This window comes from Humulus lupulus, chromosome 3 (assembly GCF_963169125.1).
Source record: "Humulus lupulus chromosome 3, drHumLupu1.1, whole genome shotgun sequence".
In the NCBI taxonomy this organism is placed as follows: Eukaryota; Viridiplantae; Streptophyta; class Magnoliopsida; order Rosales; family Cannabaceae; genus Humulus; species Humulus lupulus.
In genome coordinates, this window is record NC_084795.1 from 261,702,300 (window position 1) to 261,727,588 (window position 25,289).

Here is a 25,289-nt window from a genome sequence, read left to right on the forward strand (position 1 = left end):
GATTCATTTTTATATAAAATGCCCATCAAGTCATGTTTAAGTAGGCTAGGGGTAGTATTCAAATTTACCCTCATAGTAGATTCCTTGTACATGTAAATTTGATTAAAATCTCGTAGAAAAAAAGAGTTTAAGAAAATAAATTAATTTCTAAATCACTTTTGTTGAGTAATTTATTTAGAAAAAAGAATGTGGATAAAAGAAAAATATTACCTTTATTGCATATGGGATTGAGTGTAAATAAAACTATGAACTGAGAGAGATCTCATTGGTCAAGGTGACACGTGTCAGCCTGTCATTCCTTTTCTTCATGTCATTATACTCGCGCGAAACACCAGAAGGAAACTTAAACCTCTGCAACTCTGATTTTGATTTGACTATTCCGATAAATAAAAAAGTATCTTCATATTTCTTTAATCTTCGTCTTCTCCCTCGTCTCAACTCCCAAACCCGCCATGACTTCCTTGGTAATTACGATTCTGCCACTGCCTTCTCACACTTTTTTTATCTCTTTGGTCCTTTCTTTGTTGAATTTCTGGTTTCGTTACATTTCTATTTCGGTGTGACTAATTTTTATGTAATTTGTTTTTATTTCTCTAATTTGGTGTGATTAATGGAGCAGCAGAGAAGTGTATCGGGTTCATCTCAGAGCCCTAGATCTCCGTCTTCGCAGCCTTACCTTTCAGTCTCGGTCACTGATCCAGTCAAATTGGGCAATGGAGTCCAGGCCTATATATCCTACCGAGTCATTACCAAGGTATTATTGACCCAGTTCTATCTCTGGTTTCTGTAGTTGGATTAGGGTTTTGTTTTTTTGGGCTAGAAAATGTGGTCTGCATTTGTGATCCTTCGTTTTTCTTGCTTTGGATGAAGACTGATGAAAGTTTTGTGAATTGGGTTAATGGGTTTTGTATTTTGATTTTCTATCGCTTGTTGGAATTTGGGCGAATTATTGCTTCCTTGATGCTGTTTGATTTGCCGATTGTTCTTAGTTTTGTGTTTGTGTAATAATCTGTCTAGCATTGGGTATTTTAAGCTCAGAGTTGAATTATAATTATTGATGACGATTTGAATGGTGGATTTTTGTTTGACAGACAAATTTACAGGAATATCAAGGGCCGGAGAAGATCGTTATCCGGCGTTATAGTGATTTCGTTTGGTTGCGTGATCGTCTTTTTGAGAAGTACAAGGGAATATTCATTCCTCCTCTTCCTGAGAAAAGTGCTGTAGGTAGCAACATATTCCTTTTATTGTCTCGTTTTTGTAAGAACAATTCATTCATTGTCCATTGAATATTGAAAATACATCGGTTTTGATGATAGAGTCATGATTTGAACTACTAAAAAGTTACTAGGACTAACTTCACTCTCTCTATGCAGAGAAGTTTCGTTTCAGTGCTGAGTTTATTGAATTGAGGCGCCAAGGCTTGGATATATTCATCAATCGAATAGCCTCACACCATGAACTTCAGCAAAGTGATGATCTTAGAACCTTCTTACAGGCAGATGAAGAGGTAATTTTAAGTGTTGAAAATTTCATTAGGAATTGAGGAATATGAGGAAGAATATAGGGTTTGGGCTAGTCAAATGCCTCGTGGGTTTTTTTTTAAGATTAATATTATCCATAGGGAGGGTGCATGTGCATCTAACCTTATTAACAAGAAATAATATTTCTGATTTTGTAAAAGATAGTATTGACTTATATGTTTATAGTTTCATTGTCTGATACATTTATGTATTTCTTCTTCAGACAATGGAAAGGTTAAGATCTCAAGACACTGGGATCTTTAAGAAGAAGCCAGCTGATTTTTTGCAAATCATTAAGGTAATGTGAACTCTTTATAATGATTTTTTAGCAAATTTTGTAAAGTACAACAATGCATGAAATATTCATAGGGGTAGTGTTAATTTTTGTCCTGAAAGAAATTTAGAAATTTCTCTTATAGTTAATATTATGCTGTCTGTTTCACTTTGACACACAATTATCATCCCCAGTGATGCCAAGAAAATTTGTAGATAATTTTTCAGGTTGTATCTTAATAATAATAGGTAGGATTTAATTTCTTTAACCTCAAGGTGCAAGGTCTTTGTAGTGGGTTTCTTTAGAAAGAGATCTAGCTAGTATTGTTAAGATATTTTAAAAGAACTGATAATACCATAACTGTATTTTAAATTTTAATGTCCACCTGCAAACTCAATCATCACTTCAACCTTTCTAGACATTGGACTGTACAGAATGTCTGTGCACTCATACTTCTTGACTACAAGATTTAGTAGCTCACTGTGCTAAACTAATATTAAATCATTCTTTTGGACTGTCAATTTGATGAGAGATTTATTTTTTTATCTGACAGGATGTACAAACTAAAATGAGTGATGTAGTTCTTGGGAAGGAGAAGCCAGTGGAAGAGTCAAACACTGAGTATGAGAAGTTGAAACATTATATCTTTGAGCTTGAAAATCATGTGGCCGAAGCACAGAAGCATGCATACCGTCTTGTAAAGAGACATCGAGGTACTGTAAATTTGAAAGCTTTGATTTAAGCTGTCATCACTTCAAGCTTCATATTTCCTTTGTCTATGCAGAGTACGGGCAATCTCTGTCAGAATTAGGAAAGGCATTCAAGCTTTTGGGTGCATGCGAAGGTAAAGATGTTGGAAAGGCATTTTCTGAGCTTGGTGTGAAATCAGAAGCAATATCAGTCAAGCTGCAAAAGGAGGTAGGCTTTTAAAGTAAAGTTCATAATCTGCTAATGTGATGTATGTATTGTGTCCTTTGTTCATGTATTTTCCCTAAGGCTAATTTGGATTAACAAGTTTACTTTATTGGCAATGCCATTATGCATTTTTTCTCTTATCTCTTGCAGGCTCACCATCTGTTAATGAATTTTGAAGAACCCTTGAAAGATTATGTTCGTGCTGTACAATCTATTAAGGTGAGTATGATTTCTATCTTGTTCTACATTTATGGTCGACGTAGTTAACTCTTGAGCTACTGAAATTGTGGTCTAATGAAGTTAACTCTGAATCTACCCAAATTATTGGAAACCTTTTTCCTTTATATCACATAATCATAGATACATGCACAGTTTTGGTTAATTTTGAATGCACAACATCGATGCTAGTGGAAGTCAAACATATGTTGATTACTGTGGGGGATTTTCCACTTACTCAGCTCTGCACTTCTTTTTTACTTTGTTTTGTTTAACAGGCCACAATTGCTGAGAGAGCGAATGCCTTCAGGCAACACTGTGAACTTGCAGAAACAATTAGGTTGAAGGAGATAGCTTTGTAAGTATCTGGTTACCATCCCTTCTCTCACCTCTATTTTTCTCTTTGGCATTTGCTGTTAGAGTGCACAACACATTATTACTTATTTTCTTATTGGTTTTCAGGGACAAACTTATGCTTACACGATCTGAGAGGGTTGGAGAAGCTGAGCACGAGTACAAGGAGGCAAGTCAACCTATCTGATCAGTGGTGGTTTACAATTAATATGAATCGTTATGCGATTAAATTTGGTTTTTTTTGATGCAGTTAAAGGCTGCCAGTGAGGAAGCAACAAGAAGATACGAGACAATTGTGCGAAGAATGAATGAAGAGATGGTGCGGTTTCAGGATGAGAAGACAAACGACATAGGGATTGCTTTCCATGAATTTGCCAAAGGACAGGCACGTCTGGCAAATGGCTTTGCTGATGCTTGGCGAAGTCTCCTTCCCAAACTTGATGCATGTTCTCCTGACACCTCTTAGTCAATGAAGTAGGAAAGTTCTTCCACTTGCGCTGTTGAGAAGAATGGCGAGGCAGGCTCATGATCTGCAGACATTTGGGTATTCAGGAATCAGGAGTATTGTTATGCTATTACGATGTTGTATGAATGGGGGTTTCTTTTTATGTTATTTTTTCCTTCTTTAATTTATTTTACTTGTACAAATTCAAATTTAGGTGATAGCTGAGTTTATGTTTTAAAGATAATATTATGCGGAGTAAACAGCCAATAAAACTCAAAATATGTGTATCTCACACATTCATTTTTCCATTTCAATATACAGCATCTTAACTTAACCATCACATGGTAGCAAAAAGATTGATTCTTGTATAGAAAGCTCCTAATTCAGGTTTGTATAGAAATTCACATTTCAAGTGGTCTTAATTTTGCTAACTTTTATTTCCAAATCACAACTTTTCAGTGAATTAACAATATCCGAACATTTGACATTGTTAGTGGGGTCCAAGAAATACATTAATTTTTTTTATTATTTTCAAAATGAAAAAAATGGAGAAAAAGCCTATCCTATCTCTTTAAATTATCAGCTTCGTTTTCTGGCCAGCCATTTTGTATTAAGAGAAATAGTTTTGAAACCTAAATTTCAATCTGGGTAGTGTAGCAGCGTAGCCATGTCCAGTGCAGCCGTGAATTCATTGCTGTACTCCGCATGTGTGGCTTCTCATGCGCACTTCTCCCGTCCTCTTCCTCCGAAGGCTTCCAAGCCATTGGTATTATTCAGTTGGGGAAGCAAAAATTCGTTCCCGAAGCTCAGCGAACAGTCCCGCCGAAGCTCCTACCTAACGGCGAAGACGGTGGCCAAGGCGTCGTCTGCTCAAAACGACGGTATTGTACCAAAAAATGACGACGATCCTGAAGATGGAGTCTCTTTAGGAACTATGAAATTGCCTCTGGACACTGATTTCCAGAGGTTTGAACTTCTGCTCTTTCAGGTGCGTCGTCCTCATCAACTATTTACACGAATTTACTATATAAAAAAAAATTAAATTGGAATTCAATTGACATAGTGTTTCTTATTTAATCAAACATAATTAAACTGGACAATATTTAATTTTAAATTGGAATTAAAAAACAAGTAGCTGGAATAGCTCAGATGGCTAGAGCGTGTGGCTGTTAACCACAAGGTCGGAGGTTCGAGCCCTCCTTCTAGCGAGTGACTTTGTATTTTTTTAACTATTTCTTTTAATAATATATAATTTTGAAGTCATTTTATATATTTTTTTATTTACAAATACAGTGGGCCAACAGTCTATGCCAAGGAGCTAATCTGCCACTTCCTGTACCTTTGAAGGTAAGGATCATCCATTATCAATTGTGTAATATGAATAACCTTGTGTTAGATTTTATATTGTTTAGTTTGTTAATTGGGCTTCTTTTCTTTCAAATATTGGGGGAGGACAGATTGATAAAATTGCTGGTGGAGCCAGACTGGGGTTCATTACAATTGAAGATGGTGGTAAAACAGAGGTCCTTGTGTACATTGATTGCCTGGTATTTCCAGCCACTGAGAGTTCAGGGCCACTCTTCCGAGCCATAAGAAATGGACCTAAGAAAGATAACCCTCCTCCCGGGGAACCAAGAATCATGAGAAGTCTTCTTCAAGCCCTTCAAAAATCTGTTGAAATCGCTAGACTTTGAACTTCTACTACTACACTACTTGGTCTTGTATTTTTTTTTAAATCGTTAACAATTGTTTCCTATTTTTGTCATCATGCTACTGCTCTACATACCTACATAACAAAATGTGCCAACTTTTAATCTTATGTTGTACGCTTGTTTTTCAGTGTTCTTTTGGTACTTAAATGCCAATATATGTATAAATTAAGTAAACTAATTTGTATACATAACAATTGGAAATTCTTTTCCGATTGTGTGAGAATTAGGAAATTTAACATTTTTGTTAGTTCAGAAGTCTATAATCATGATTGCTTCAGGTTATTATTTCCGGCCATATCACGGGTGGATGAGATAAGAAGAATATATTTTCATAAGATGTTACTTTTTTTTAACCATTATCATTTAATTGTAATATCAAACTTATACAACTTGCAATCTAGATGGGCTTAGCTTAGCTGATGCAATGACTTCTCCTGAAATTTGGAGCGGCATGGTTCGAACCTTGTAATTTGAAGAAAATATTCCAATCCCTAACCATTCTAACTGACAATTCAAACAAAAAAAAAAAACTTATACAACTTGTAATATTTCCAAATTGTAATATATTGTTCATTTTTTAAGGGAAATACCTCATTAAAACCTCACAGGAGCAAAACCCATTAGGAAAAAGCTCGAGGGAAAAAAATATCTGGTAAATGTCATTGATAATTGACATCTGCTATAATGGATGACACAACTACTCTGGGAAACCCAGACCACCAAACATGTTTGTCTACCATAGTAAGAGCTAGTTTGGCTATAGAGTGTGCAACTCCATTAGCCTCCCTATTATAGAAATTGTAGCTAACAACATGAACATCGTTACTACAAGAAATATTATCATTAACTATAACACTGTGAAGAGAAGCATCCATATATGTGACCCTTAAGTGGTTGATAGCCTTCAAGCAATCTCTTATGTCAGGGACCCAAATTATATTAGGGTTTCCCTTTTATGTATACTCTATAAGTTAGATGAATACTTTCGAAGTTGTATTGCTGAAACACTTTTGTATTATTATTTGACATGGTGAATTTCTCTCCTCTGCCTGTAGTATTTTACCTTCAGGATTTCCACGTAAATTTGTGTGTGATATTTATTTGTCTGTTCATTGTCTATTATTATATTTTCTACAAATGGTATCATTGCACATGTTTGGTTTAGGCAATGACGTTTGTGAAATATGATATTATGCTTTTGGATTGCAATACTAGATTTACGCTTTGGCAGGTTAAGATGCGAGTTGTTCTTGCTCAGATGGATTTGGATGATGCATTACGAGGGATTAAAAAAATGCCTTTATCGCTGACTAAAGAAGAATATGAGCGTAAGGATCGAAAAGTCCTATCGCATATTCATCTTCATCTATCTAATCAGATCTTACAAGACGTTCTGAAGGAGAAAAGTGGTGCGACATTGTGGTTGAAATTGGAGCAATTATCTATAATGAAAAGCTTGACCAGCAAGTTGCATCTAAAGCAACGTTTGTATTCTCATCGTTTCTTAGACGATACATCTCTTGAAAATCATATAATTGTGTTTAAGGAAATTGTATCTGACTTGGAGTCTATGGAGGTTAAATACGATGGAGAAGATTTAAATTTGATTTTGTTGAGTTCCCTGCTATCTTTATATTCAACCTTTAGAAATACAATTTTGTATAGTCATGATTCTCTCACTCTGGATGAGGTTTATGATGCTTTATTTTCAAAGGAGAAGATGAAGCAGATTGTGAATGGTTCTGATGATTGATTAGTGGTGAAAAATGCACATTTATTTATTTTAAACTTCAAAATAAGTTAAGTTTTAATTATTATTTTCATTGAATTATTATGATATAATTGATGATTGAAAATAATTGACTATAATTTAATTTATTGTTATTTTGTAGGAATAAATTGCATTTTTGGCATTTGGATTAACAAGAAAAAAAATAAAGAAATAAATTTGAAAAAGAAAGGAGAAAAGTGGCGTTTTTGAAGATTAAAGCTCATGAAAACAATCCCAGCCCATTTTCTCTCCTCTCACCTGCAGCGCCAAGTGGCGTCACCTCCACGCGACACACATCTGTGCTAAGCAAACCTAGCCGCCTGGAGCCCTGCCTAACCCGAGCGCCCCCCCCCCCCCCCCCCCCCCCCGAGCTTGACCCGCGAGCCAACCGACCCAGCATCTGATCCGACCTGCGCCTACTCTTCCTTTCCCTGTTGACAGCCGCAACACGTGGCATGCTCCCATTGGTTGCACTACCACCAACGTCATTCCAGCCCACTTTGTGTGCACTTTTGGCATTGGACCTTTCCATTTTGAGCTTTTAAGCTTACATTTTATGTTGATTTAGAAAAATAGGCATGATGACCATTCACTAAAATAGCTAGGTTAAAATTAATAATAAGATTTGATTTTTCAAAACCATATTTTATTATTAATGTTTCAGATTTTTTTTGTAAACCCCATTTTTAGTTTAATTCCTTTTTAGTCATTTTCTTCTTCTATAAATAGAGACTCTTCTTTCTAATTAGTGGTGAAAAATACATATTTATTGATTTTAATAGTCAAAATAAATTAAGTTTAATTAATATTTTCATGAAATTAATATAGTTTATTTTGTAAATGAAAATATTTGATTATGATTTAATTTATTGTTATTTTGTAGGAATTAAAGTTGCATTTTGGCAAAAAGAAAAAGTAAAGAAGAAAGAAGCAAAAAAATTGAAGAAACAAAAAAAATGTGGCATTTTTGGAGCCAAAAGGTCCAATCCAAAAGGCCCACTTCAAGCCCAATTTGCTGCTCCTTCCTCTCTCCCAACGCCAGGTGACGCGCTCTTGTTGCGCCACACGTCCGTAGCCAAGCCACCAAAGCCGAGCCACGCCAGCGCCAACCACATGTCAACAACCACTTGACGCGAGCCAAGCCGCCTAAATCCTTCTCGTCCTGCGTTGACCCGGTCAACCAAACAACTCTCCTTCAGCTCCAGCCGTCCACATGGCGTTTCTCCATTGGCCAAGCTTGGTCAAAGTCTTCTCTGCAGCAGCCACCCATAAGCCCAATCTTCTAAGCACTTTGGGCCTTGCACATTGCTATTTTGAGCTTTAAAGCTCTTTTTTTTATGTTTTAGAAAAAGAATATATTGACCATGCACCAAAATAACTAGGTTAATATTTATAATAAGATTTTATTTTTCAAAATCATATTTTATTATTAATATTTCATATTTATTTTGTAAACCCCATTTTGTTGTTTAATTTCTTTTTAGTCATTTTCTTCCTCTATAAATATGGACTCTTATTTCACATTTTCTATGTAATTTTTTGGTAGCAAAACTCTACCAAATTTTACTCTCATTACTCATATTTTCTCTCTAGAATTTCATGAGAATGTCTAGCATAATAGGCTAACCTTCTTAGGAAGGTTAGGATGATCCTATATGCACTATGACTTTGTTTGATATTTTTGATTCACCATGTGCTTAGAGTTTATATATTTTAGTGATTTATTTTCTTTCATATCTATTTCTTCATCTTGTTATCTATATTTATGTTTACTAATAGTATATAGATTTTGCCATGCACTTTCTATGTATTATCAAATTAGTGAAAATAATATAGATACTATCTTTATTATTTTCTCCATCTCATTCATATATATTTACTTTTTCTAAAATCTATATAGAATTAGTCATGCTCTTTCTATGTATTTTATAAATAATAAAAGTAATATTTGTGTTAGGTTTTATGTCCAATCTTTTATTGCATTATTGCCAATGGTATAATGTCATTTTTAGATTTATCATCATATTTATCTCATCTTTCCATGGTAAAGAACAATAATCACTTGAATACATTTTTGGGAAACATATTTGTGCTTCAATATTAAATCTTCCAAATGAATAGTTGGGATGTAAACTACCCATTTGTGTAATTTTTATGAATCAAAGGTCCAGATAAATAAGTATGCATATTGGTGACTCTTGATCCTTCGTACTTGTTATCTATTGTTACATCACATTTTAGTCTATCTTTATTTCTAATCTTTAAATCTCAAAAACAACAAAAATATCACTTGTTCTATTTCTCCATATTATTTATCTCTAAACTTTATTTATTGATTAACTTTAATTCCTTGTCTCCTTGTGGAATCGACCGCCCGATCTATACTACAACCGCCGCTTAGTGCTTGCACATTTTGGACGTTAAACAAATTTTGGCACCGTTGCCGGGGAGGTAATAGTAAAAAAATAGGTTTTTCAATAAATTTTGCAAAAGAGGTAAGTAATTCTATCTTTTTTTTTTGTGTGTATATTTCTCTAGAAATTTTTTTTTTTAAAATTTTAGATCTCCCTTATTTACTCTTGTTTTTAAAAAATAAAAATAAAAAAAGCTACTATCTTTTTTTGTTGTTGTTCTTTTTTTTAGTTAGTTTTTTTTATGTCATTGTTGTGCTAAAAAAATATATATAAAAAAAATTGCTATCATTTCTTTTCTAGGATTTGTTATTGTTCATTTTGTTATTTTTTTATCTCTTTTTATTTATTATTGTTGTAAAAAAAAAATAAAAAAACTTGTTGTGTGTGTATTTAGTTTTTTTTTTTTGCTAATTTATTTTTGGTATCTTATTTTTTTTATTGTAGTAAAAAAAACAAACTTGAAAAAAATATATAAATTGAGTGTTTATATTTTGTTAGTTTAGTTTTAATTTATTATTTTTCTCTTCATTTTAATTATTTGTGTTTATGATTGGTTATATTTTTTTTTCTCTATCTTACTTTTGTGCTATTTTTTTTGTGTTTTAGGATTACTTAAATTTTTTCTGTTTACTTAGTTTTTCCTCATCTTTGAAAAAATGTTACTTTCTTAGAAATTATTTTTTTAGCCCTTTTATTTATTTGTTACATTTTTTTTATCTTCCTTTTGTGCTTTTTTTTTTTTGTGGTTGTATGATTAATTTAGTTTTTGTTGTTTACTTAGTTGGTTTTTCCTCTAACTTTGAGAAAATAAAATATTACTTTTTTAGAATTTTTTTTACCCCTTTTATTCATTTGTTTTAATTTTTTTTCTATAATATTTTTTTTAGGCTTTGTGAACATCTTATTTCTTGTGTTTAGATAATTTTTTTTATTTATTATTTCTAGGTTTGTCTCTTTATTTATTATTATTATTTTTTTTATGTTTAGGTTTTAAATCTTTAAAAAAAAAATCATAAAATACAAAAAAATAATAAGAAAACAAAGCTTGTTTTGTCAACATAAGCATTTTTTGCTTAAATGTCAATTTGAGTGAAGTTCCATCCATGCTTACTTAGTAACATCGAGGAGTTCTAGTAAGTGTTGGTTGTAAGAGGACCATTTTTGTGAATTGTGACCCCTCCACAATTATCTAGCAACCTCGGGGAGTTCTAGATAAAGTGTGGGTCTTAAGTGGGACCGTTCTAAAATCCTCAAATCGACCTGGAAACAAGTAAAACAACAAAATAAAAAAAAAATCAAAATTATAAAAAATAAAAAAATCACAAAAGCAAAATAAAAAATAAAATAAAATGAATGAAGAAAAAAAAAACGTTTCGAGATCTATTTTCCAATGTATTATTCTTCATTCGGAAACAACCATAATTCTAGTGCTACTGATGGTACTAGCCGTTTTAGAGGTGCATACAAACTTAGTGTAAGAGATTACCGAGAACTTGAGGTCTTAGAAACTAAGTTTGAAAGAGAAAGTTACGAGGTTCCCAATGTAGATTATGATGAACGTTATTGTGACTTTGAACGTTATTCTAGTTGGACCAACCCCGTAAATTTTAGTTGGAAGCCTGAGTACAACTACCATGCACCGCCTCACATGAATTTTGAGCAAACTTTTCCTCACTTCTCACATGAACCTCCATATAATGTCAGCACTAATACGGATTCTTTAGAAGACACTTTACACGCATTTATAGAGGAGCAAAGAACATTCAATAAACAATTTGTGGAAGATCTTAAGGAAACTTGTACTCAACTTTCAGAATTGACCAACGCCATTATTTCACATAATTTAAGTCAATTCTCGTCCCAATCTGAGGCCATAACACCATCCCGTACTCTCATTTCTAAATCCGATGAGGATGATACTATTACCATTTGGAGTGAAACTCTTTCCCATACCGCAATTCTTCCAACCACTCCAAAGAAAAATGGAAGCTATCATACTGATGTGATAGACTTAATCGTTGAGGAAATCATACACATAATTGCAATAAAACATTCACCTAATTTCCTCAATGATTTTGAACCCAAACATTTTCTTTATCCTGAAAATGTTACTAACGCTTCTATTTTTGAGACGCAGGATAAAAAAAAATTCATTTTTGATACAGGATAGTACGCAAATATGTAGTTGGTAGACTTACCTGAGAGCGATGCTTTTGTCTACGAAAGACTGATCAGGTTTTATCTTTCTTTTTAGTGTGCTTTATTTTATGTTGCGAATTTTACTTTTTGGGTTTTGAGGGTTATTATATTCCATTTTTCTCCCACAATGGGTTAAGGACAATGTCTCATTTAAAGATGGGGGTAGTAGGCATATTCATGCATTGAAATATATTTTGATTACCATTTTGAAATTTTGAGTTAAATGTTTGCAAAACTCACGACAACAAAATTTTTGTGAGATAGTTTTTGCTATTTTTACTATTAGGAAGTAATTTTTTTAGAGTAATATCATGCACAGCCAAACATTGAATTTTTTTTAACACATTCAGTTGAGAAAAATCCTAAAGTTTAAAGCTTTTAATTTTTGTGAGATGTGAGAATGAGAAAACAACTTTGAAAACTTCTATTGATCATTTGAGTTGGTAAAATTAATTTTTGGGATTTAAAACATGACATTTACTAGAGGGATCATTTTTGTTTTAAAGAGCATTTGTTGTATTTTATTGTAATTTTACTTTTAATTTCTTTTTATTCTTATGTTGTCTCTTGTCAAAAAATTATATATATAAAAAAAGAAATATATTAAAAAAATTAAATGAAAAAAAAAAAGAAAAAAATAAAGGAGAACAAGAGAAACATTTTTTATCTTCATCTTTTGTAGTTTTGTTGAAAACAATTGTCAAATAAAAAAAAAAGTAATAATAAAAGTTCATCACTACTACATTTGTTTTCAATTCATGTCATCAAAAACATAAAAGAAAAAAAAATGTTTGTGTATTTTATTTTTGTTTTGTCCTCTATTTTGGCTCTTAATATCATTTTGTGAAATTCCGAAGGTTCTTATGTCATTTAGATTCTAATTAATTGATTAGTCTATCTTTTGATTAATATTCGTTAATATTGTTTGTCCTAAAACAATAACATCCATTTTTGAATGTGAATTGATAAATTTCCAACTCCAAGAGTGTCAACCATCTACCATAAAGATACTTTCAATACCTTTGTGAGGATTTGGAGTTGAGACTTTATTCTTTGGTGATTTTTCAATATTGTTTGTGTTGTAAATTTTTGGAAAGAATAATATGGTTTGGTGCACACACACAAAACTCTTGAATTACAACTTTGATAGTTTTAAATAGCATTTTCTAAATTCTCACTAAACATTTTGTTAAATGATTTTGCATAATTTAGTTCACTAATTCATCTTGGTAATAATTTTTATCCGCTTGAATTGCTAGGGACTAGCAATAAGCTAGTTGGGGTTGTGATTAGTGGTGAAAAATGCATATTTATTGATTTTAATGGTAAAAATAAATTAAATTTAATTGATATTTTCATGAAATTAATATAATTTATTTTATAAATGAAAATATTTAATTATGATTTAATTTATTGTTATTTTGTAGGATTTAAAGTTGCATTTTGGCATAAAGAAAAATAAAGAAGAAAGAAGCAAATAAAATTGAAGAAACAAAGAAAATGTGGCATTTTTGGAGCCAAAAGGCCCACTTCAAGCCCAATTTGTTGCTCCTTCCTCTCTCCCAGCGCCAGGTGGCGCGCTCTTGTTGCGCCACACGTCCACAGCCAAGCCACCAAAGTTGAGCCACGCCAGCACCAGCCGCATGTCAGCAGCCGCCTGCCACCGCTTGCCACCGCCTGCCCCCACCTGCTAGCCGCCTGAAGCCTTCTCCTCCTGCGTTGACCCGGTCAACCAAGTAACTCTCCTTCAGCTCCAGTCTTCCACGTGTCATTTCTCCATTGGTCGGGCTTGGTCAAAGTCTTCTCTGCAGCAGCCACCCATAAGCCCAATCTTCTAAGCACTTTGGGCCTTGCACATTGCCATTTTGAGCTTTAAAGCTCATTTTTTTTGTGTTTTATAAATAGAGCGTATTGACCATGCACCAAAATAACTAGGTTAATATTTATAATAAGATTTGAATTTTCAAAATCATATTTTATTATTAATATGTCAGATTTATTTTGTAAACCCCATTTTGTTGTTTAATTTCTTTTTAGCCATTTTCTCCCTCTATAAATAGGGACTCTCATTTCATATTTTCTATGTAATTTTTAGGTAGAAAAACTCTACCAAATTTTACTCTCATTACTCATATTTTCTCTCTAGAATTTAATGAGAATGTCTAGCATAATAGGCTAACATTCTTAGGAAGGTTAGGATGATCCTATATGTACTATGACTTTGTTTGATATTTTTTATTCACCATGTGCTTAAAGTTTATATATTTTAGTGATTTATTTTCTTTCATCTCTATTTCTTCATCTTGTTATCTATATTTATGTTTACTAATAATATATAGAATTTGCCATGCACTTTCTATGTATTATCAAATTAGTGAAAATAATATAGATAATAACTTTATCATTTTCTCATTCTCATTCATATATATTTGCTTTTGCTAAAATCTATATAGAATTAGTCATGCTCTTTCTATGTATTTTATAAATAGTAAAAGTAATATTTGTGATAGGTTTTATGTCCAATCTTTTATTGCATTATTGCCAATGGTATAATGTCATTTTTAGATTTCTCATAAGATTTTTCTCATCTTTCTATGGTAAGGAATAATAATCACTTGAATACATTTTTGTGAAACATATTTGTGCTTCAATGTTAAATCTTCCAAATGAATAGTTGGGATATGAACTACTCATTTGTGTAATTTTTATGAATCAAAGATCCAGATAAATAAGTATACATATTGGTGACTCTTGTTCCTTCGTACTTGTTACCTATTGTTACATCACATTTTAGTCTTTCTTTATTTCTAATATTTAAATCTCAAAAACAACAAAAATATTACTTGTTCTATTTTCCCCATATTATTTATCTCTAAACTTTATTTATTGATTAACTTTAATTCATTGTCTCCTTGTGGAATCGACCGCCCGATCTATACTACAACCACTGCTTAGTGGATGCAGGTTTTGGGCGTTAAATACTTTCACATTTAATATGTAATTTTAGGTAGCAAAACTCTACTGAATTTTAGTCTCATTTATCATATTTTCTTTGTAGAATTTTATGAGAATGTATAGCATAATAGGCTAACCTTCTTAGGAAGGTTAGGATGATCTTATATGCACTGTGACTTTATTTGGTATTTGGTATTCTTAAAGTTTATATATTTGAGTGATTTATTTTCTTTTTTTCTATTTCTTCATCTTGTTATCTTTATTTATGTTTACTAATAGTATAAAGATTTTGTCAAGCAATTTCTATGTATTATCAAATTAGTAAAAATAATATAGATAATATATTTATTATTTTCTCCATCCCATTCATATATGTTTACTTTTGCTAAATCTATATAGAATTAGTCATGCTCTTTCTATGTATTTTATAAATAGTAAAAGTAATATTTGTGTTAGGTTTTATATCCAATGTTTTATTGCATTATTTCCAATGGTATAGTGTCATTTTTAGATTTCTCATAAGATTTATCTCATCCTTCCATGGTAAAGAATATTAATCACTTGAATGCATTTTTGTGAAATATATTTGTGCTTCAATGTTAAATCTTCCAAATGAATAGTTGGGATGTGAACTATCCATTTGTGTAGTTTTTGTGAATCAAAGATCCAAATAAATAAGTATGCATATTGGTGACTCTTGATCCTTCCTATTTGTTACCTATTGTTATATCACACTTTATTCTATCTTTATTTCTAATATTTAAATGTCAAAAAAAATATATCACTTGTTCTATTTTCTTCATATTATTTATCTCTAACATTTATTTATTGATTAACTTGTTTCTTTACCTCCTTGTGGAATCGACCGCTCATCTATATTACGACTACCGCTAAGTGAAAGTCGCTTTTGGGCGTTAAACAAATTTTGGTGCCGTTGCCGGGGAGGTAATAGTCAAAAAAAAAAATTCAATAAATTTTATAAAAAAGGTAAGTAATCTTATCCTTTTTTTTTTTTTTATATTTCTCTAGGTTTTTTTTTTAGATTTATCTTATTTACCCTAAAAAAAGTAAAAAAAAAAATCACTATCATTTTTTTATTGCTCATTTTTAGTTAGCTTGTCATTTTTTTTTTGTCATTGTTGTACTAAAAGAAAAAAAATTGCTATCATTTATTTTCTAGGATTTGTTAGTTTTATTCTTGGTTTATTTTGTTATTATTTTTCTTTTTCTCTTTTTATTTATTTTTGTTGTGAAAAAAAAAAGCTTGTTGTGGTGTTAAAATTAAAAATTTATTTCCGAACTTCAGACGAGCTCTTCTTCTAGCTTGGACCACAATGAACGCTCCGTTCCCAACTCTAAGCTTTAAGCCGCCTTCGTTCACTTCCTCCCACGATTCAAGAAGCTGTAAAGAGTTACAAACATGGTTAGTAGATCCAGAATCAATAATCCAAACAGAGTTATCATTCTCTATAACACATGTTTCTAAGATAAATGAACTATAATCATTACCTTTGTTTTTATCTGCTAGAAACTTGGGGCAATCTTGTTTCCAATGCCCCTTTTCTTTGCAGTGAAAACATTTACCTTTACCTTTCTTGTTTTTCTTATTTTTCCCCTTAGGCGTCTGTGCACTTGGTTGTGCACTCGCCTTTGCAGCTTTTGCAGGCCTGGGGTTATTGTTTTGCCCTCCTTTCCTCTTGTTTCCAGCTTTTGAAGATGAAGCTTGGTTAGCTTCAGCCTTAGCTGGATCAGCAGCAGTAGTAGTAGTTGTCTTCTTTTCTCCTCCCTTACTAGGTCCACCCATAATAGACTCAAAATTCTGAAGCTCATTCATGAGCTGCGTCAGACCATAGTTGAGTTTATTCAACACATAGTTGGTGGTGAATGGAAGGAAAGCTGGAGAAAGACTGTTGAGGATTAAGCCAACTTGAGTTTCCTCATCTATTATGGCTCCGTGCAGTTTAGCTTCCTGAAAGTAGTTTGTCATCTTGATCAGGTGATCACGAACATGTTGAGAAGGTGACATTCGAGCATTGGCATATTTCTTGGTGGCCTCAAAACGAGTCTGCGCTAACTTGGCACCAAACATGTCTTGGAGCTGATCCATGATTTCGTAGGCTGTCTTGACATTCTCCATCTTTGTCTTGAGAGTGTCGACCATACTAGTCAACATGTAGTACCGCGCCTTGTTGTTAGCCGCCTGCCAACGCTCATACTTGTCCCTCACAGACTTGGTAGCTCCTTCAGCTAGAAGTTCCGGGGATTCCTCAGTCATGACGAACTTGGAGTTGTCACCTATCAACACAATGTTGATGTTTTGCTTTCATTTAAGGAAGTTTTCTCCAGTGAGTTTCTCCATCGAAAGTTGAGAAAGGATGGGAGTAGACACAACCATAACTCAAAACTACAAAGTACCAATAAAATAGAAATCAATCACATTTGCTCAATAAAACTTCTATTCACACAAATTTCAAGAAATAGCACAACATATACCAAAAATATGTAAGATATGAGAAAAAATACCAAAAACAATCATATCTCTATTTCTTTAGGTTTTTAACTAATCTATGATATCCTTGTCCCGGTTGGCGAGAGTCAAAAATACCACTAGCTAAATAGAGTTGTAAACTCATTTAATAATGGACACCATTATTAACAACCTACTATTCGATCAAAATAAGAAAACAAAATCTCTTATTTTATGAGATAGACCCACGGTTTCAATAATCATAGATTTAGTCCTAGTAGTCACCGTAGGGGTGAGTCTAGTAGAATTTGACCTATAATTATCTATCTTTCGAAATCTAACCTTGTCAAAATAACTAATGAACACCTTCCGTAGGGGGACGAATCAAAGCGCCTCGAGGCCCCATTAAGTTATTGACTATGTTAAACCAACGGTGGAGATCGAATAAAATTCTTAAAATAAGCTCATTATAAAATTAAAATTAGTATTTTTATTATTTATTTTTAGAAAATTAATGACTATGGTTTTCCAAAAAAAATTAAACAGATTAAAATTTTTAAAACCAAAGTCCTATAATTTCTTATTCATTCTAAAGTGTCACATTGAAACAAATTCAATTAATTTAGAATTAATTTGTTGCTAATCAATATTTTGGTTTAACTAATATAATGAACCTATACAATTAAGTCCAACTCAGGTAAATGGGCCTTAACAATTGGGCTTGTATGGAGGAGGGCTGGGTCCAGTATATCGTTCCCACTACAAAGGCCCCCTATCTTCCATACAAGGTCCAAAAGACAGGAATTTAAACCTTCGTTTTATTAATTGTTATTAATTGATTAGGCCCACTATAGTCATGCAAAGCAAATTGGCCTTCACAAGTGGAATCACCCACAAGAGAGGAATTTAAACTTTACATTTTCTAATGGGCCCAAATAAAACCTATCATTTTTATGAATATTTTATTTGGCAAAATACCATATATCTAACAAACATATGAGCCACTATATGCATCTAAGCCCAATTGCAAAAATACCACATATAGTGCAAACAGACATGTTATAATTGGATGGGCCTAATCATGTTACTATATGAGCAATTCTATGAATTTATGCAAAAATACCACAATTTATTTCATTTGCAAAAATACCACAATTAATTATCTAGAATTTATCAAAAAAAATTCAAATTAATTAAATTTTTACAAAAAATAAGTCAATTTAAATGAAATTTATCAACAATTAACAATAGTTAATTTAAATTTCATTTATCAACAATCAACTTGGTTTTAGGTTAATTTGAAAAAAATATTAATTTAATTTAAATAGGATTTATCAACAATTAACCAAAGTTAATTTAAATCCCATTAATTAAAAAAAATATTTTATTAATTGGCTGAAAAAAAATGATATTTTTCAAAATTTAACCAATTTAAAATTTCAAAATCAATATCTAAACTATTTTCCAAAAATATCTTGTGTTGTTACAACTATTATCTAATATTTTAACCATTTAAAAATAATAAAATACAAATAGTTATAACAAGCCTAAAATATCTCAAACAGTTAAACAAATTCAAATATCCATAAAAATATCTAACTAACAATATTAAATTTCAAATAATTTAAATATTAAAAACTATAGAATAAAAAGATATTTATATTTTCAAATAAAGATTTAATAAAAATATCAAGAATTGAAATGAAAATATCTTAAATATCTGATATCATAATTATAATATTTTAATATATTAAAAGATTTAAAATTAAGTTGTTAGTCTAATTTTAAATTTGAATTTGAATCTTTGTAGAAAATATCTAATTATTTAAATCTCTACTAACCAAAATATCTTATTTTAAAAATTTTAAATGATAAAACAAAAAAGATATTTTAGGTTTTGATCATACATAATAAATTTCTATAATTTTAATTTAATTTATTTTTCAAAAAAAAAAAAAATCTGGATGAACAGTACCCGTAACCCGAGTGCTGTGGCTGCTGGTGACGCGCGCGCGGGGCTGGGGTGCGCGCTGGTGTGTGCGGCTGCAGGGGCGTGCGAGGGCGGGGCGCGCGCGTGCGTGTGCTGGTGCGCACGGTGTGCGCGCGCGCATGGCAGCCAGAACAAAAAATTTCGAAAAAAAATTTTTGTGCAATTTTTTCAACCAAAACCATTTTCTAATTAATTTTTAACATGTTTTACACAAAATAAAGCATATATAAAAATTAATAGCATAGAAAACACAACAAAATATCCTAAAAATTGCTAAAATTCACATAAAATCAATATGTTCATAAAAACATGAAAAACCATCCAATTATTCAAACATATCATATAATCCAATTCTCAACATGTTCATGCATGAAAATAAAGATTACCAAAGGCTCTGAGGGCAGTTGTTGGAAAAAGTTTATACAGGATCTTTATTTATTTTCATGTATATCTAATATTAAACAAATTAATACAAGATAACCTAAAACATGTTTCTAAAATTGAATTAAAAGAGAAACAAATAATATAATACTTACAGTATACGCAGCGGAATTAAGAGTCATTCCTTCAGTTTCTCTAACTATTGTATCCTTTCTGTCGCAAAGTATTATCAAGAAACTGAACCGATCTTCTATTTTCTTCACGATCTTCCAATGTATCCTTAGAACCACCTAGACTAGAGTGGGCAATTCTCAACACATGAGATAGATATAGAGAGAAGAAGATAAAATAACAAAGTGGCTTAGAAAAGGACTTGTGTTTAGAGAGAATATAAAACTATCAGAAAATCTGACTTATCAAAAACCCTTGTTTTGACTTCTTTATAAGCACTCCTTTTATAGACTCAATTAGGCCATTTAATTTAATTAAAAAATCAATAAAATAGCAGCCATTTTGAAGCCCTAGGTCGAAATTATCATGGGCTATAGGCCCGTGAAATTTCCCATTTGATTATAAGCCCATTGGACTTAAAATCAAGGCCTGTATTATTTTCTATTGATTTAATTAATTAAATAATTATTTAAATCCTTTATCAAATTAATTATTTATAATTTGAACCTTGATTTAAACTTATTTATTAATTTAGATACCAATTTATCTTAATTAATAAATCTGCCATAATTTATCTTTTCTTCTCAAAATTACACAACTCTGTGAAACTATCCAAAATTGACCTGGTCAACTTTGATAATTCTAATTGATGATTAAATCAATTAATTGAGACTATCTAGATGATTTTATCCAAGGTACAATGGGGACCATGGGCCTATGAAATCAAGCTCCAATAAGTTATCATAAATCTAACAAATAAATTTACTAACTTATTAATTCCTCGTGACTCCACTATAGACTTGGAATTGCACTCTTGAATTCATAGAACGCTCTATAACAAATATAGATACGCTATTAATTATCCATTGTTATAACCATAATTGTCACTCAATCCTCTATAGATGGTCTACAATGAGATAGGACTTAAAATACCGTTTTACCCCTCATTGTATTTTATCCTTAAAACACTTAGTTCCTTGTAAATGATATTTCAGTAAACTAATTTAATTACTGAAATGAGATCTCTATCATTTAACACCTTGAACCAAACTAAAAGGAAACCATCGTTTCACTTCTTCATCAGAAGCTATAGAAGTTCATATCTATGATTAACACTCCCACTCAATTATACTACCGAGTTCCCAAGATGTAAGTATGGGCTAGTTCGTAGGGTAAGCTGGTAACGAACAAGTCAAAGAACTCAAATAATACAATCAGTTAGAATACTAACCACTCAGAATTGAGATTGAATTGACCTATGGTCAACTATATGATATGACTAGAATAGATAATAACGGTATGTTTACTTATCTTATCAACTGTCAATATCGGTCCTGTCCGATGTAACAAATACATCCGATCTTATCTACTTTGCTAATGTTCTGGAAAGAACATAACACTGTAATGTGTAAGTAGATCATATCGTAGATTGGCAAGTCAGTATAAATCCGGTGCACTGACTAATCTTAGGACTAACTTATTTTGAACATATAATCATATTTATATTCCACTGTGATTACGTCACTATAAATAAGATTAGCTATATGCTCGGGATTTAATAGAAGTTTATATTAAACAAATAATCATGAAAATAAAACATGTGAGCAAAGTGATTAACCAAGTCAAAAAATGATTTCTATTCTTTTATTGATAATAAAATGAGATTACAAAGAATTTGGATTTTAATTAGGGCATAAAACCCCAACAGTAACATCGTAGAGTTCTAGTAAGTTTTGGTTGTAAGATGATCATTTTTGTGAATTGTGACCCCTCCACAATCATCTATGAACCTCGGGGAGTTTTAGATAAAGTGTGGTTCTTAAGTGGGATCGTTCTAAAAATCTCAAATTGACCTGGAAACAAGTAAAACAAAAAAAAATCATCACAAAAGCAAAATAAATTAAAAAAAAATAATGAATGAAGAAGAAAAGAATGTTTCAAGATGTATTTTCTAATGTATTATTCTTCATTCGGAAACAATCATAATTTTGGTGCTACTGAGAGTACTAGCCATTTTAGGAGTGCATCCAAATTTAGTGTAGGATAGTACCGAGAACTTGAGGTCTTAGAAACTAAGTTTAATAAAGAAAGTTATGAGGTTTTCGAGGTAGATTATGATGAACGTTATTGTGACTTTGCAAGAGTCGACTATAGGAATCACAATTCTAGTTAGACCAACCCCGTAGATTTTAGTTGGAAGCCTGAATACAACTACCATGCACCACCTCACATGAATTTTGAGCAAATTTTTCCTAACTTCCCACATGAACCACCATATAATGTCTAGACTGATAAGAATTCCTTAGATGATATTTTACACACATTTATAGAGGTGCAAAGAGAGTTCAATAGACAATTTGCAGAAGATTTTAGGGAAACTAGTACTCAGCTTTCAAAATTGACCAGCGCTATTATTTCACATAATTTAAGTCAATTCCCGTCCCAACCTGATACCATAACACCATCCCCTACTCCCAGTTCCAAACCTGATGAAGATGATGTCATTACCATTTGGAGTGAAACTCTTTCCCATACAAAAATTCTTCCAACAACTCCAAAGAAAAATGAGAGCTATCATACTAATGTGATAGAATTAATCGTTGAAGAAATCATAAACATATTTGCAATGAAACATTCACCCAATTTCCTCCACGATTTTGAAACCAAACTTTTTCTTTATCCTGAAAATATTACTAACACTTTGATTTTTGAGACGCAGGATAAAAGAAAAATCATTTTTGATACAGGACAGTACGCAAACATGCAGTTGGTAGACTTATCTGAGAGCAATGCTTTTGTCTACCAAAGGCTGATAAGGTTTTATCTTTATTTTTAGTGTGCTTTATTTTAATTTGTGTCTTTATTTTATGTTGCAAATTTTACTTTTTGGGATTTTGTTGTTTTTTGTTGGTTATCATTTTCTCATTTGCTGCCACAATGTGCATAACACATAACGTTGGACATTGAGGACAATGTCTCATTTAAAGTTGTGGGTAGTAGGCATATTTTTAACGCCTTGATTAGCCAAGACTGTTACACTGTGTATTTTAAATAGTCCTTGACTCGCTAAACAAGTCATTAGGCCATAAACGTGCATCTAAATGTGATTAATGGTTAAAATGTTCGGTCAAAAGGAATGGATATTTCATTAAAACATTAAGCTGTACATGGGATCCCATAATAAACGTTTACAAAGTTGTTTATAGTTCCAAAATAGTCATTACGACTCAAAAGTTACAATCCACCGTCCTAAGAGGCAAAAATAGGGTTTAGCCCTAGTGCCTCTGAGAAACCTTGGCTGTGGTGGTCAAGCGACCGCATATGTACACGTCGCCACCTAAGCTCTACAAATCATGGCTACTCCAGCTTTCCTTTCCCTTTACCTGCACCACATAACACCCGTGAGCCAAGGCCCAGCAAGAAAACTTAATACAAGTGCATGAACAATATATATAGATTCAGAAGTATATCTAGCATGCCCAACAACAATAAACAACTCATGCATGCATACAAGTACAAATAAATTATTATAGAATCATTCTGGGGCCTGCAACCCTAATTAGATGACCATAGAGTCAACCTGGGGCCCTTTGCCCTGAATAGATGACCATAGAGCCAACCTGGGGCCCTTTTCCCTAGCTATGTGACCATAGAGTCACTCGGGGCCCTTTGCCCTAGTTCTGAGTAACTAGCCATAAAGCTAGCCAAGCGCTTTGTATTCCAAGCGACCATATGGTCGGTCAACGTAATAGTACGTCCCTGATCGGCCTCTAGCCTTTCGATCAGTGCGCAGTGTGCTATTGACTCTCTTGACTAATAAGTAAAGGATCCAACATGTATTTGGATATCCTGCTATAGATGCATATACAAATACAGTACACATACACATACACATACTTCAAATAATTCAAGTATGCATACAGGATGATCACATATTTCAGATAATAACCTTGTTCCTTAACGGAGTCGCACCCTAATTATGCAGACAATGTAAACAATCAATGAACAATTATCCAAACATAGAGCATTCAAGCATAATTAATCAACGAGCACAAACATAGCCTTAATCACGTTTATTCTCAAGGGCCCAAGCCCTATTCATAGTTATAATCAACAACCGGGCAAAGCCCTAATCACATATATCACGTATTGGGTGCAGTTTTCTTACCTTTGGTCCGAGCACAAGTTATATATATAAACGACCTTTGAGCACGATCATGTCCTGAGCCCCAGCGGTAACCTAGTCACAACCATAAACAATGTTTCAATGAGTTCAAATTCCAAAATCCAATCCTAGGACCAACCCCGCGCTCTCGGGACCTCCAATCCCATCAAAAAGGGTGGTGGAATCGTCCCCCGAGCACTCATGCCAAAAACCCAAAAAGTACAAAAATTTATGCCCTAGATAACAGTACGGTGCTGTAGCGTCTCAAAGTTGCTAATAAGGCTTAGGGCCTTGATTAGCGTGTCTAGAGAGCAATAATTGATTTATTGTATTAATATGTGAATTTGATAAGCATGTGACTAGAAATGCATGTTTAGGTGAATTAAATATGCATGTGGGCCCCATTTGGTTGTTAGGGGCATGTTTGTAATTTTAGCCCGCTGAGGGCCATAAATGGAATATTTGTGTATATTGTGATCTTTACCATGTGTGAGTGGTGATATATTTGTGATGCACGATCCGAGACAGTCCTAGGGAGTAGTTTAGCTAAAAAGTCACAACGAGGTCGAATACCCGGCTTGGGAGGAGCCTAGGGGTATTTTGGGAACGTAATATGTTTTCGGGATTTATTGAGTAACAGGTAGTAGTTAAGTAATGATTTGGACATGATGGGATTAAACGGGGATTTATAGGAGCACTCGATGAATTAACTGGATTTTGGTAAATGACTAAATTGACCTTGGGTTACTTAAGGATTGAGGATAAGTTTAAGGGGTATTTTAGACTTTTTGTTTAAGGATAGGCTTATGCAGCTGGGATTCTAGGAGGGGTTAGAAATGAAACAGAAGGAGCTCTCTTTCTCTCTCACGTGTAACTTTCTCTATCTCTCTCTCTCTTGGGTGTTTTTTAATTTTTGAGGAAACTTGAGGATTTGGGCTAAGGGTTTGGTGGTTTGCAAGCTTGTGGATTGAGGGATTAGAGTGAAGAGGAGATTCGAAGTTGGCCAAGTCGAAATTATCAACAAGGTAAGAATCAGAACTGATTTTTTGTTGAATTTCTCTGTTTTTTTTGGAATTTTGGGAGTTGAAACTTAGATGATTGAATTTAGGTGTTTATGAGATTTGTTGTTGGAATTCTGGGTGAATTAACTGGTTATGTTGTCTGGATATGAATCCTAGGCAGAATTCTAGGATTAGGGCTCAGAATTGATGATTTTCAGGGTAATTAGCTCGAAATATTGCATGGGATTTCTGGGTTTCGGGCTTGCGCCACGACCCTGTTCATCAACGCCGCGGCCCGCTTGAGTTTATAGGCCGGGGGACTTCAGGAAAAATTAC

The 25,289-nt window shown here is 32.7% G+C and overlaps 2 protein-coding genes and 1 non-coding gene across 4 annotated transcripts; all 3 read left to right on the plus strand.

Moving 5' to 3' along the window:
• Positions 1-325: 325 nt before the first annotated feature.
• On the plus strand, positions 326-4,061 carry LOC133823884 (sorting nexin 1). 2 transcript variants are annotated; one of them, XM_062256737.1, is made up of 11 exons: positions 326-464; positions 620-754; positions 1,092-1,227; positions 1,377-1,510; positions 1,747-1,821; positions 2,351-2,510; positions 2,582-2,715; positions 2,863-2,931; positions 3,207-3,286; positions 3,391-3,451; positions 3,533-4,061. In XM_062256737.1, the coding sequence occupies exons 1-11, from the start codon at positions 453-455 to the stop codon at positions 3,746-3,748; spliced, it is 1,212 nt and encodes a 403-aa protein (XP_062112721.1). In that variant the 5' UTR covers positions 326-452; the 3' UTR covers positions 3,749-4,061. The 2 variants fall into 2 exon arrangements, with proteins under 2 accessions (XP_062112721.1, XP_062112722.1); XM_062256738.1 differs by having other exon boundaries at positions 347-464; positions 623-754.
• A 265-nt stretch (positions 4,062-4,326) lies between these two features.
• Positions 4,327-5,686, plus strand: LOC133823886 (uncharacterized). Its single transcript, XM_062256739.1, has 3 exons — positions 4,327-4,715; positions 5,021-5,074; positions 5,185-5,686. Exons 1-3 carry the CDS (start codon positions 4,395-4,397, stop codon positions 5,419-5,421), a joined length of 612 nt encoding a protein of 203 aa, XP_062112723.1. The 5' UTR covers positions 4,327-4,394; the 3' UTR covers positions 5,422-5,686.
• Positions 4,862-4,935, plus strand: TRNAN-GUU (transfer RNA asparagine (anticodon GUU)). The gene has a single exon. It is a non-coding gene; the product is annotated as a tRNA-Asn (tRNA).
• Positions 5,687-25,289: the final 19,603 nt, after the last annotated feature.

Coding starts and splice junctions, on each gene's coding strand:
- LOC133823884 (XM_062256737.1), top strand. Junction 755..1,091: donor CCTACCGAGTCATTACCAAG/GTATTATTGACC, acceptor TTTGTTTGACAG/ACAAATTTACAGGAATATCA. Junction 3,287..3,390: donor AGGTTGAAGGAGATAGCTTT/GTAAGTATCTGG, acceptor ATTGGTTTTCAG/GGACAAACTTATGCTTACAC.
- LOC133823886 (XM_062256739.1), top strand. CDS start 4,395: ATGTCCAGTGCAGCCGTGAATTCATTGCTGTACTCCGCATGTGTGGCT. Junction 4,716..5,020: donor TTGAACTTCTGCTCTTTCAG/GTGCGTCGTCCT, acceptor TTACAAATACAG/TGGGCCAACAGTCTATGCCA. Junction 5,075..5,184: donor CACTTCCTGTACCTTTGAAG/GTAAGGATCATC, acceptor GGGGGAGGACAG/ATTGATAAAATTGCTGGTGG.